Source organism: Anarhichas minor, unplaced genomic scaffold, assembly GCF_050575085.1.
Source record: "Anarhichas minor isolate MPS153535 unplaced genomic scaffold, ASM5057508v1 ptg000033l, whole genome shotgun sequence".
Classification (NCBI taxonomy): Eukaryota; Metazoa; Chordata; class Actinopteri; order Perciformes; family Anarhichadidae; genus Anarhichas; species Anarhichas minor.
The window spans coordinates 2,935,386-2,948,266 of record NW_027466479.1 but is presented as its reverse complement, the minus strand read 5'-3'; the positions used below and the strand labels follow the sequence as shown (position 1 = coordinate 2,948,266).

General features: G+C 39.7%; 1 protein-coding gene across 3 annotated transcripts in view; it reads left to right on the top strand.

Moving 5' to 3' along the window:
* Window positions 1-12,881, top strand: part of gabbr1b (gamma-aminobutyric acid (GABA) B receptor, 1b) — a 120,460-nt gene that overhangs the window by 65,659 nt on the left and 41,920 nt on the right. For all 3 annotated transcript variants that reach the window (XM_076106201.1, XM_076106203.1, XM_076106202.1), the window contains 4 exons: window positions 799-864; window positions 2,749-2,940; window positions 12,226-12,471; window positions 12,625-12,688. In XM_076106201.1, coding sequence (XP_075962316.1) covers window positions 799-864; window positions 2,749-2,940; window positions 12,226-12,471; window positions 12,625-12,688 — 568 coding nt within the window. The remainder of the gene's footprint in view (window positions 1-798; window positions 865-2,748; window positions 2,941-12,225; window positions 12,472-12,624; window positions 12,689-12,881) is intronic.

Sequence of the window (12,881 nt, the reverse complement as noted above, 5' to 3'; positions counted from 1 at the left end):
AATCTACCATTGATACATTAGGTAAAGCTATTACAAGGAACTTTCATTTTTTGTTGATTTTAGACACCAAAACATCTGTCCAGATACCATTCAGTGTTATCAGATATACAACGGCCATGTGTTTTTCAGTTTATGGAATAGGAAGTGACCCCTTTACTGTCTAAACGCTTTCCCAAAAACATAATAACTGAGCAGAAATGATCAGCAGCTGTCTGAACATACAGTACTAAACATTACCACTGACCAAAAATTGTTATTCTGTTGCTTGGATTACATACATCTAACAGTGTTTACTGCATCTATGAAGCCCAAGACCAATACAGTGTGTGGGGAGGGAGTGTGTTTTGCTGTCAGCTTAAGCTTTTTTTGGTTACATCTGCCCTCTGAAAGTGAGTGTTTCTGTTTGCTTAATAAATGTGCAAACCCAATAATGAGTATATGAACTGCTGTAGTTCACAAAAAAATAAATAAAAATCAGAACGTTTCTGATAATAAATTCTTGAACCTCTAGGTTAGCCTTGTTCCCTTCCTTCCTCCTCTCCTTCCTCCACCACTGTCAGCTTGACTAGCTTCCTTCCTGGCACACATACACTTTACAATGACCTTGCGCAGCATGCTGGCCTAGTTTTGGTGAGCAAGATTAATTGGCCAGAAACCATGGTGATAGCATGGATGTAACCCAGTGGAGAGGAAGTCTACTGCTGTGTGGTGCAGGAGCTGGGAGAGGGGGTGGCTCCTGTGTTCCCTATCCACACTGCAGGGTCTTTAATGTGTGTCCTTTTCTTTTTCAATTCCAAGCGTCAAGATGCCAGGATAATTGTTGGCCTGTTCTATGAGACGGAGGCCAGGAAAGTCTTCTGTGAGGTAATGAGTTCTCTTGTTCAAATTCATTTGTGACAGAGTTGCCTGATATGAATTTAAAGTATCAAAGACACGTAACGAAGTGCCTGAATGCAAGAGTCTTCTAAAAACAAGTTTTTATTGGGTTTTAACTACTAAAGTTTTCTATCCCCTCACTTATTGTGAGTCCATCCAGTAAGTATGACTGCAAATAGATCCAAAAAACGAGTGCCAATCAGATCCATGCACGTGGATATACGTAGATAAGTCGCACAGACGCACATGCAACTCAAGCATATTACTTTACCGAGCGCTTTCACGTCATTGGCGGGCAGAATATCTCTACCTGCTATAGTGCTTGTCTTGTTTAATTGGTGCTGCAACTCTTAAGAGATATGAGAAGGAGATTATGTAAATTGTGGTTTGCTAGCTTAGTTAGCTGACATGCCCAGCTGATCACTGTTATGTTTACTACATAGAGAGTAATCTCGATATGGCTAACGTTATATCAGCCAGTGAAAACCGAGTTATAAATAAGTTAGCAATAGCTATTGCTCATTTTTTAGCCAATTTTTTTAGCTCATTAAAGGTAAAGATTTAGCTAAGACAGCAGGGACAGATGTACAGCTAGCTATGTTAGTTAGCTAACGATATTATGTTAGTAAAACACGATGTTCATATGAATGCACATTTAAATGAGCTATAGCTTGCTATGGTGATTACACAGCTCATGCTAATGTTTGTTTGCCAGAATGAATGTTGTTATTAGTAACTAAAAGTTCCTAGTGTAGAGATCACAGCACTGAAGCAATTAGAAATCTGAGATAAAAGCAGGTTTCTAGTTGTCTAGTTGGAAAACATTTTAATAATATGATGCTAACTCTTATCCCAAGAAATTATTTCAAATGTTGGTTTAAAGTATAAAGAATGCAAAAGCACACAAACGGTGGGAGTGAGCGAGGTTGATGGGTCCAACAAAAAGCAGTCTTTACTCCAGGAAGCCGCTGTTTGTTGCCCATGTCAAATGTTGATTTAGTTGTCACGTAGCTTCAGTAACGGCACTTCTTTAGTTATTTTAACCCAAATGACCACCACCCATTATCCTCTGTTAATAAACCTTTTCACTTTATTCAACCCTGTCCGTGTCTGCGTTTGGGTCTGCCACCACACCCTGTGACAGAATGTTCTGGCCATGATGGACTCAGCAGACCACAGTTTGGTGCGCGTTGCACCACGACCTTCTGACCTGTTTCTGGGAACCCGCCTGGCCTTGGGAGGGCCTCATAGTGTCCAGAGGGTTATTGCACTGAAATGTTTACTGTTACTCGTCTCCGTAAAGCTAGGGTTCGTAATCTTCTTCAAAAACTTTTTTTGATTAATTTGTTGAAATTCTCATTACATCTAGAGAGCTATCAATAAATCAAATGCTCTGACAAAAACCAGGTATCTGCGGCTGTCGCAAGACTGTAATAAGCACGTCCAATCTTTTCACGCAACACGAATGAAATGATTGGACAAGCTACCTGCCTACCTAACTGCGTGCACTCTGCCCTTCCACTCATTGCTGCTAGCTTGACTGCTGTGAGTACTAACAATAGCCATGTTTGTTGTTTACGTTCATAATGATCATTTGGGGGAGTGGCTTGTAGGGACATCTGAAGGGACGGACTGTGAGTGTTGCCGACTTGGGGATTTTCTTGCTGGATTTCTGAGCTCGTGCTGCTAGTTACTTTCTTTGGAAAAGAGTTGGCAACACTGAGCTGGGTTTTCAGTTGGACATTTTTCTAAATCTAGCCTACTCTTTCTGGGGTTTTAAGTATTACCTGCCCAAGTTCTGAATGTATGGAATATGAATGTCTTTGTTTGCCCTCTCATTAGCTGTTCATGTGTCACATTGTCCCTCTACAGGTGTACAAGGAGAAGCTGTATGGGAAGAAGTATGTATGGTTCCTCATCGGCTGGTACGCAGACAACTGGTTCAAGATCAAGGACCCCTCCATTAACTGTACGATTGAGCAGATGACAGAGGCAGTGGATGGTCATGTGACCACAGAGATTGTCATGCTCAACCCAGAGACGGTGCGAGGAGCCTCCAACCTGGTAAGACGCACAATATCTCATAATGCAACAGTGGTGCTCAACATAAACAGCTGCAGACGCTGAATGGAATTTACAATGAATGCACCAATACACTTTAAATAAAATAACTGTGTACTTCCTCAGGTTTACCTTTAGTTGAGTGTGGTTCTTCCACTGGGATAGATCATTAAATGTGTCTTTTTCTGGGATTTCTCAACCATTTCCAGGTAGGATATTCACCAGTCCATTACAAATCTCTGTTTCAAAGATTTCCAAGACATGTTGCATTGATACGAGTGCAGCAAAAAGCTTCCATCTGTTTTGTTTTGCAATTTGCAGCTTATTTCTCTTTTACAATGACAAAAAGCATAGAAAGAGTCCTTTTAGACCAGATGACTTGTAAAGACAGACATCTTTTTAATATAAGAACCATCACCTTATATTTTATATGTTATGGTTCATATGAGCGCTCAAAGTGCTGATACTCAGCAGCTATGTTTATTGCCCATCTATTCATGCATGTACATGCTTGTGTGCGTCCTACTGATTCAAACAAAACAAGGACTAAATAAGAAACGCATGGCTCCACGAGTGCTCAGAAACTAGCTTTGTCTTCAAGATATTTAACTGAGAGCACCATCTTTCCCTAAAATGAACTAAATGCTTTGGGTTGTCTAAATCTGCGTAGTTGCTCGAAGCAGAAAGTAGGACCTTGTTCAATATTGACCTTTCCTCTTTCCATCCATCCATCCATCCATTTTCCACCGCTTATCCGGGGTCGGGTCGCGGTGGCAGCAGGGCAAGCAGGCCGACCCAGACCTCCCTCTCACCGGCAACATGTTCCAGCTCATTCTGGGGGATCCCGAGGCGTTCCCAGGCCAGCTGACCTTTCCTCTTTCAAATCTGTTAAATATAAGTCGACTTGTTGACCGTAATGTTGCGAAACCTTTTAGATTTCATTGTTATTAAAACCCTTAATTAGCAATATACAGTAAATGTGTGCTTTTAGAACAATATGCCCCATCCAGAAGATTATAAAATAATTGGAAGTGGCTGAATTGTGAGAGAATTGATCAAAAGAGTGCTTTCATGAACAGCAGCATCTCCATCCTTTGTCTCCAATTCAATAGATCAACACAGAACTTAACTTGCTGATACTAAAACTCCATGAAACATAGAAGGTCGATTTTTATGAACGGCCGAAGCTCGGTATCTTCCAGCCCTGTTGTCTGGAAGTTCTGATTGAGTGAACAGGGGAGCACTTATGCAGGAATGGCCTCTTATTGATCAAAATGCTGTGAAGTGATACCGGCTGTGTGAGGCGAGGAAAGGCTGCTGCCTCTCCCTTTCACCTTCAGCTCTGTGTCGGAACGGAATAAACCAATAAAAGTGTGATTTTTTGATCACTGAGGTAAATAATGCATTGGATCTAGTTTCTGTACTAACAGCATATGGAGCTCACTTGGTAGAGTGGATAGCTATTACTTGAGTTGTTGGTTCGATCCCAGAGCTCCTCCTGTCGGAGTGTCTTTGGGCAAGACACGAAACCCCATATTACTTCTAATTGGTGAATGAGAAAAAAATACAAGTGGCTTTGGACACACGTGTCTGTCATATGTAATGTAAAAGTGCATAGTGAACTTCCAGAATGTTAATGTTTTAACAGATTGTGTTTTACAGTAAAACAGTAACAGAAGGTTAAAAAAAACAAGAAGATCATTTTCTAGTAGATAAAATGAGATCTAAATTCAGAAGAAGAATAAGACACTGAGAATCAAACTAACCACTTTACAAAAATCCAAAACTCGAGGAGGTCTGGAAGCACCAAACTTTCTACATTACTTCATTGCTCATCAACTCCAATACAATCACAAATGGACCAATCCCAATCAGTCTGACAACTCCTGGACAGACATAGAACAAACATTGTGTAAAGACATCCATATTTCAGACTTATCATTCATAAGCAGCTCCATCACACGCCAGCCATGTTTCAAAAACCCGAACATAGCTGCAACTCTGACAGCCTGGAGGAAATTCTACCAAATCAGCACAATCTCACCTAATAAACACAGTCCCATCTGGAACAATCCTGACTTCTTAATGAACAGAAAACCACTAAATGTTTCTTCATGGACTATTAAAGGTAACACATCTCAAACACATCTTCCATAATAACACCTTAGTCTCATTCTCTTATTTGGTTCAGAAGCACGGCTTTGGGGAGAATCACTTCTTACAACACTTCCAGATAAAATCCTCTATTTAGACCAAAATCAACATTAAATAATTTAACTCAGATCCTCCTCTACTAACATCGGAAACTTTTAACATCACTAAAAGGAAATAATTACTATCCAAAATCTATAAAATAATCTGCATCCGACCGAACAATATCCCTTCCTTCAAAAAGATGGGAACAAGACCTACAAATCATCCCAGTGATGACTTCTGGACTCAAATCTGTAAAAACATCCACATCCACCATCACACACATTTAACTCATTCCATACTAAATGATTCATAGAGCACACTGCACAGAGAAAAGAGTGTTTAAAATGGGATTCACAGACCCTGAAATTTGTCCGCACTGCACACAAAACACCACAGACCCCTGTATTCATGCCACATGGAACTGTAAACCAAATCAGCAATTCTGGCAGAAAATCATCAACAACCTCTCTCTCCATTTGGGCTGCCACATCCCACTGTCCCCTCCCCTCTGCTTACTTGGAGACACATCCAACATTAACCTAAACAACCCATCCAGTAGAACACTCATAGCTCTAATCATCGCCAAGAAAACTAAACTCATCAACTGGAAATCAAGACGCAAAATCAGTACTACACTATGGAAAAATCGAATCATTGAATACATATCAATTAAAAAACTAGAAAATTCCTAAAGAAATTTTGACAGTGTGGCTTCTACTGCCCGAAGAAATTGCAATATATACACACGCCAATGTTACCGGTAGTTTCATTCAGGTTCAATTGAGAACATTTCTGCATTTTAGATTCATACTCTTGGATTGAATCTTGTATTTGTGGGGCTTTTATTTTGAAAGGGTGGGACTGGGTGGGTGAGAGAGGGGGAGGAGACAGAATCATAATGTTTGACACTAAAATGAGAGGCTTCATCACAATCATTCCAGTTAGAATTCATTCTGTGGGGCTTTTAATTTGAAATGGGGGGAGGGGGGAAAGTCCTCTAAAAATATCTAAGACCTGAATGACTGTATGATAGAGAGAGACACAGAGAGGGAGAGAGAGAGACAGACAGAAAGATAGACAGAGAGGAGAGAGAGACAGTGAGAGAGAGAGACAGGCAGACAGACAGTTAGATGGACTGAGTGAGACAGGCAGACAGGAGGTCTAATGATCTTTCCTTGAATATCATGTGTGGATGTGTGTAGAGAGAGACAGACAGACAGGAGGTCTAACAATGCCTTTGACTGAATATCTCCATGTCATATGTGTGTATGTGTGTGTGTGGAGAGCGAGAGAGAGAGACTCTGATCTCTCTGGCAATCTTTCTCATTTGGAGATTGTCCTATGTTTTATCATTTACAGCTTACATAACTATTGTCCTGCTCTGCCATGTCTTTCCTCGTCTCTCCCTCTTGTGTCGCGGTGTTTGTAAATGTCACTCGAATCAGGAAACATCAGAATACCCATATTTGATTGGCTGAGCTGCATCACGTATATATCTAAATCATGTGTGTGCGGCTTTTATTTAAAAATGGGGGGGGGGGGGGGGAGTCTCCAAGACCTGAATGACTGTATGAGAGAGAGAGAGAGAGAGAGAGAGAGAGAGAGAGAGAGAGAGAGAGAGAGAGAGAGAGAGACAGACAGAGAGATAGAGGGAGAGGAGTGTGTGTGCGTGTGTGTCTCAGTGCCTCTGTGTGTTTATCAACATCACTAATGAGCTCATATAAACACCTGTGTGCTTGGGTGCATGTTGGTGATTGGAGCACCTGTGTGTTAGAGGCTAATTAAGAGAGAGTGAACAGTGTTTTTCAACAAAACTACCTGTCAAACATATGCCCTTCATACCAAAACCATGAAACTAATCAATAAAATATGGATACCGTCAGAGAGATAAGACTCTGGCAAACGCGGAGATGTGTTTTTTATGTTTGTGGTCTTAAAAATGTGAGCTGCAGCGCAATATGCAAAACTGGTACCGTCTGCTTTCTTTGAGAAATGAGTGGTCAGATTTAACATGGAGTCTAATGGAGCAGTTGGTTGGAGTTCATGTCGCTCTGTGGCTCTTTGAGCCAAATGTGTAAGTCCGTTGGATTCCACAGACATCTGTGTGCGACAGCACAACATTTCCAAGCTTTTTGGCCAAAAATGGTGTATAAAGAGTAAAAATTGTGGGAGCTGGAGCAATTTGTTTGGAAAAATCACAGAATATTTTCATGCTCTGCTCCACTCTGACAGTTATGCTCTCACTCTAGCTCTTAACAAGCCGTGCAATACACACCCATTATAAAATCTGAAACAGACCCAAAATGTTCCTAAAACTTAATCTGTGACTTCATGAAAACTGTGATAGCTATCAAAATGTCCCTTTGGCTCAATAAAGTGCAGCGTTTTGTCTACGTTTTAAACTTTGAATCATGTTTCTACGTTAACGTACGGCTAGTCAATATGGGCCCAAAGTTAAGTGTTTTTTTTAGCTCTCTTCACGCCGAAACCCCATTCAAGTGAATGGAGAAATTTTGCTCCGTTTTTGGGGATTTTCGGGAATTTTCGGGAAAACCGCTTGGCGAATCCGTTTTTCGGGGTTTTCCGGGATGTTCGGGAAAACCGCTGGGTGAATCTCCGAAAAATAGTTTCCGCGCTATTCCCGATCAGGCCGCACGTTTTGATGTATTTTTCACGCCGCTGTTGGCAACGCTGTGTGAGGAGAGGCGCGCCAAACTTTTGGATAAAGCTGATGATGAGGATTATTATTATTAAGCCCGATGGATAATATACAGTGTGCTTTGGCACAGGCAGTTTTACTGCCTTGTGCCACAAAGCCACACTGAATGATCTGATTATTAAAACAACAAACCGCTGACTGTGACTTAATTTGAAATCCATTTGTCAAAACCCTCAACTGTTAAATTCCAGACAAATTTCACTCATCTCCTTTTGCCTGTCCACCATAAAGATACACACCATCATTCACACACACATATCATCACACATGTACCACGGTCGCTATGTATTCCTTATCTGACATTCACAAACAAACAAAACGTTTTTTTATTTTACTTTTTATTATTTGTGTCGATTATTTTATTTCATTAATTTCTTAGTTTATTTTTGAACGTATCCAACGGTCTCACTGAGCTTTCTGTTGTTATTTTGTCTTGTTTTTGCTGCTTTGAGTGTCAAAGGTGCTCTATAAATAAAGTTATTATTATTATTATTAAACATACAGCAAACACACAATCAGACCCACTCCCTCTAATCTATCCTTATCTCCTGTCTCTTTATTTATTCTATTTTTTAATTTTTATTATTACTATTATCATAATTATTATTATTTAACCTCGTCTTCTCACTCTCCCTCCAAACTGCATATGAACCTTTTTTTATGATTGTTATAATTTTTCTTATTTGCATTTATATATTTTTTATTTCAATCTTTCCTTTTTTCATGGTGCTTACTTTCCTTTTTGTTACTGATCATATTATTACTTTTTATCGCTATTACTTATAATTATTATTACTATTATTAACCCATTATTATAATAAGTAATTACCATTATTGCTGTTTATTTCTGTCCATTATTATTATACATTTTTTGTTATATCTGTTTATTTCATTGTTCGCTTTCAATAATTACTGTTATTATGATTTCCCCATTATTATTATTGTTAGTAACAATCTATACAGGACAATTTTTTTCTCTACAGTCATTCCACAAACGCTCACATACACATTGTTGTGGTGCTGGCACTGGCCCCCGCCTTTCTGTCCCCTCTGAGCCTTTCAGGTAATAGTTACAAATAGTGTTGGATAGAAAAAAACATACTTACAGTTTTATAGTTATATTATTGGTTATTATAACTTATATTAACTTTATTTTCGTAGCTGAGCAAAGTGCTTAACAGTAAAACTGAGTAAACTGTAAAAATGCTTACATATTTATATTGCAAGAAGTATTTCAAATATAACACTGAACAAATTATTAAAACAATGAGGAGCATACAAAAATTAAAACATAGTAACAATTGAAGAAAAGACAAAGTTGGCTAGCCTGAGATATGCAGGAGTTCCAAAACGGAGGCAGAAAAGGCCCGGTCAGCTTGGGGAACAAGGTGAATGGTTGCAGTGAGACCCTGGATCTCAGGCTGTGGCTCATAATGGATTAATATACCAATAACTAGGGACCTGAGCATGCAAAGTCTTAAAAGTTACTCCCAAAATCTTAAAAGCATCTCTAAAACTCACAAGGAGCCAGTGAATAATAGGAGTGATAGTGATCTAGATCTAGAGTTTGTTGAAAATTTAGCGGCAGTTTTGTGATGAGCAGATTACAGCAGTCCATGGGAGAGGAAATAAAGTCATGGACTACTTTCTCAAGATCTGCAACTGTTAAGACTAATTTCATTTTAGCTGTTGTCCACAACTAAGCATGAGAGTAGCTTAGTTCTTAGTTGTCAAATGATTGATGTTGGAGTTAAATGTAACCGATAGATCATGTGCAGACCCCTTAATATTAGATGATAAACAACCAAGTTTGGATTTTAGAGGAGCTGTCAGGGAAGACGTGTGAACTCTGTGAACTTCTTGTCCTTAGGGTGAGTGGCACTAGAGGAAAGCTCATATTATGTCCTAAAAAGACAGGGTTCCTCATCTGGGGAGCATGAGTGTGCCCACTCTATTTCATAGCAATCCTTGCCCTACATTACATTTTTTGTGTAAAATGTGGTTTGATGGTGATGCCAAAAGAGATGTTAGAGGGTTTAACAAATCATTAGATGTGATCCTTTGAGGACCATGACTATCCACAGCAATGGATGGGTAGATTGACCTGCTGCTGGAGAGACAAGCAGTACAACACCGTTCATTGCACTTACCATCTTGGCTCATTTGTATTTTTTGAAAGTACTGGATATATTCCACAAGCTGTTAACTGCTGTTAGTATAGGTATATTGTTATGTAGTCTGCACAGTGCATTCGTGCTATGACTAGTTTTTCTTTAAATGCAACTGTAAAGGGTACACTGCTGGTTGGCAGTGGGGGGTTTTCATATAGATGGTAAAAACCTGTTTCTATAGATTTTTTGTAATACATGACATGCAAGTTTTTAATAGCTTATCCTGATTAAAAAGGATAGGGTTTTCAAAGGCTGCACCCCATGAGACAGTCTGAAATGAAGGTGATAATTGTCTCCACATAGGTGTTAGAGGAGTTGACAGGCTGGGAAGATGGATTCACATAATGATGCATGCAATGCATTTGGTTTAATTAAACCCAGGAAGTTTAGTGAGAGCAAAAGAGTTTTTAAGTGAATAAGTCTGTAGACTAATCAAAACGCGAAGCAAAGTTTTTGTGCGGTGCAAATATATGCAAAGTCACTGCACAGACGCGAATACGCAAACTTTGCATCACACCATTTGCGCAATTTGAAGTATTTCAAATCTTTATTTCAAATAATTCTTGTGTTGTGTTTGTTTTGCTTATTTGATTGTTTGTTTGAAACCTCAGTGGTGTCACTGAGATGAGTGGGGAATCCAAATCCCTTATTGAATAGATAGATAGAATCTAATTAGGTTTGACAAGGTTTGTCAGACACCAAAATACTGAACAGTAGCATAAAACACTATGTTGCAATCTAACCGTCTTGCGAGCTTAACAATTGAATTACATGTTACCAGGAACATGGCTTGCACATATTTAAATAAGCCAAGGCAGTGCCATTACATTTTTCTTTTCTTAAAAGATATTTAAATGTAATAGATTTAGCAAACCTAATCTCAGGTAAGGTCATTCCAGAGTTTTGATCTGGTCTTGGTCTATAGCCCTTAGTCACCAGTAAGCAAATGGTAAATGGGCTGTACTTGTACAGCGCTTTTCTAGTCTCCCGACCACTCAAAGCGCTTTCACTACTTGTCATCATTCACACCCATTCATACACTGATGACAGGGGCTACCAGGCTCTATCTAACTTTCATACACATACACACATCGTAGCTACAGGAGCAATTTTGGGGTTAAGTTTCTTGTAAGGACACATCGACATGCGACTGGAAGCCGGGGGTCGAACCGCCGATCCACTGAGCCACAGTCTCCATGGCACTGGACAATAAATGAGGAGGCGTTTCTTTGTCACAGTCTCGTATTCAGCCGAAAACTCTAAAGACAAATTTCCCGCTGCATAATTGGTGTGCTTGTTGAGATAAAAACAGACAGGTGGCCTCTTATCGTGTAGCCATAGTTTGGGAATGACCAACCAATAAAGAGTCCATTATGTCCCAACAGCAGTAGACTATGGCTCCCAACGAAAGAACCCTTGTGAAATTAAAATGATAAATAGATATAAAAAGTTAAGATGCAAAATAAAGGTTGTCATCCAGAAGCACACTGCACATTGAGTGTCAGTGCAGTCGGTGCTGTCTCACTCTTTTACACTCCTGCCAAATACTTAACACGCTTCAGTCAATAGATTGATGAGCTTCTATTTTTATTTAGGGATGCAACGGACAGTAAAGAAATTGTCAGTCTACAGCATCTGATGCACATTGTGCATAAATAAATCAGCCATTACGCATCATTACACAACATCACTGCAAACCCTTCCATAACTGTGGGAGTCAAGCCAAATGTTTAACACCTCATATATGTGGTAATTAAGGTAATTTGGTGGCACAACTTATAAACCCATAATGAAAATGTATTGCAAAGAGTACTTTGATGGGTATAATCTTATCATAACTGATAGAACTGAGGGGTATAGAATAATTACACAGAATACAATCATATGAACTATATTTGCAGTGACAATTTGTAAGGGTTTTGTAAGGCACTGTTCAGGCCCATAGGGCCAGCAGGTCAGAAATGTCTAATACGGGTCAAATTAAAATAAGCAAAAAAATCTCCACTTCAGAATAGCGCTTGAGTTATTCATGAAGGTACTCAGTTTCCGAAAAGAAAATAAGTTCACCTCAATGATATTACCATTTTAATCACTCAGAACTGCAATCAACACAATCACACCAACTGATGTTAGGATTTAATGGCCTGAACATCATCCACGTGTAACCAAGCACTATCTCTTGCCATGATCTCTCCTCTCCAGACATCTCAGGAATTTCTAGCCCAGCTAATGTCTAAACTCGGGGGTAAAAATCCAGAGGAGACAGGCGGTTTCCAGGAGGCCCCCCTGGCCTACGATGCTGTGTGGGCTTTAGCCCTGGCCCTCAACAAAACCGTGGGACCCCTAAAGGCCAAGGGTCACCGGCTAGAAGATTTCAACTACAACAACCGAGATATCACATTTGAGATCTACCGAGCCCTGAACACCAGCTCCTTCGAAGGAGTCTCAGTAAGTACAAAACCCAGAGGAGGGAGGAGTTGCAGAAAGTGAGAAAGGGTTGAGAGTGCTGGATAGTAATATGAGAGAGAGAGGGTGGGGGTAGCGGCAGCACTCTGATGGAAGGGGATGTTAAAACATTTAAATTCTGCCTTTTTCTTTCAGGGCCATGTTGTTTTTGACGCTCAAGGGTCTAGGATGGCCTGGACTCTTATTGAACAGCTACAAGGTATGACACAGCAGATGTCCCTGTTTGAAAATTGAATAATTTTTTATAATCAGCTTATTAGATACAATGTCTATTGATCTTGTGCTTTCCATCAAACTATCCATATTTAGTATATACACATTAGGGGTGTAACAATACACGTATTACACGGCGATTGTTATATGTATAGCCGCGGATATGAGACCCTACTCTG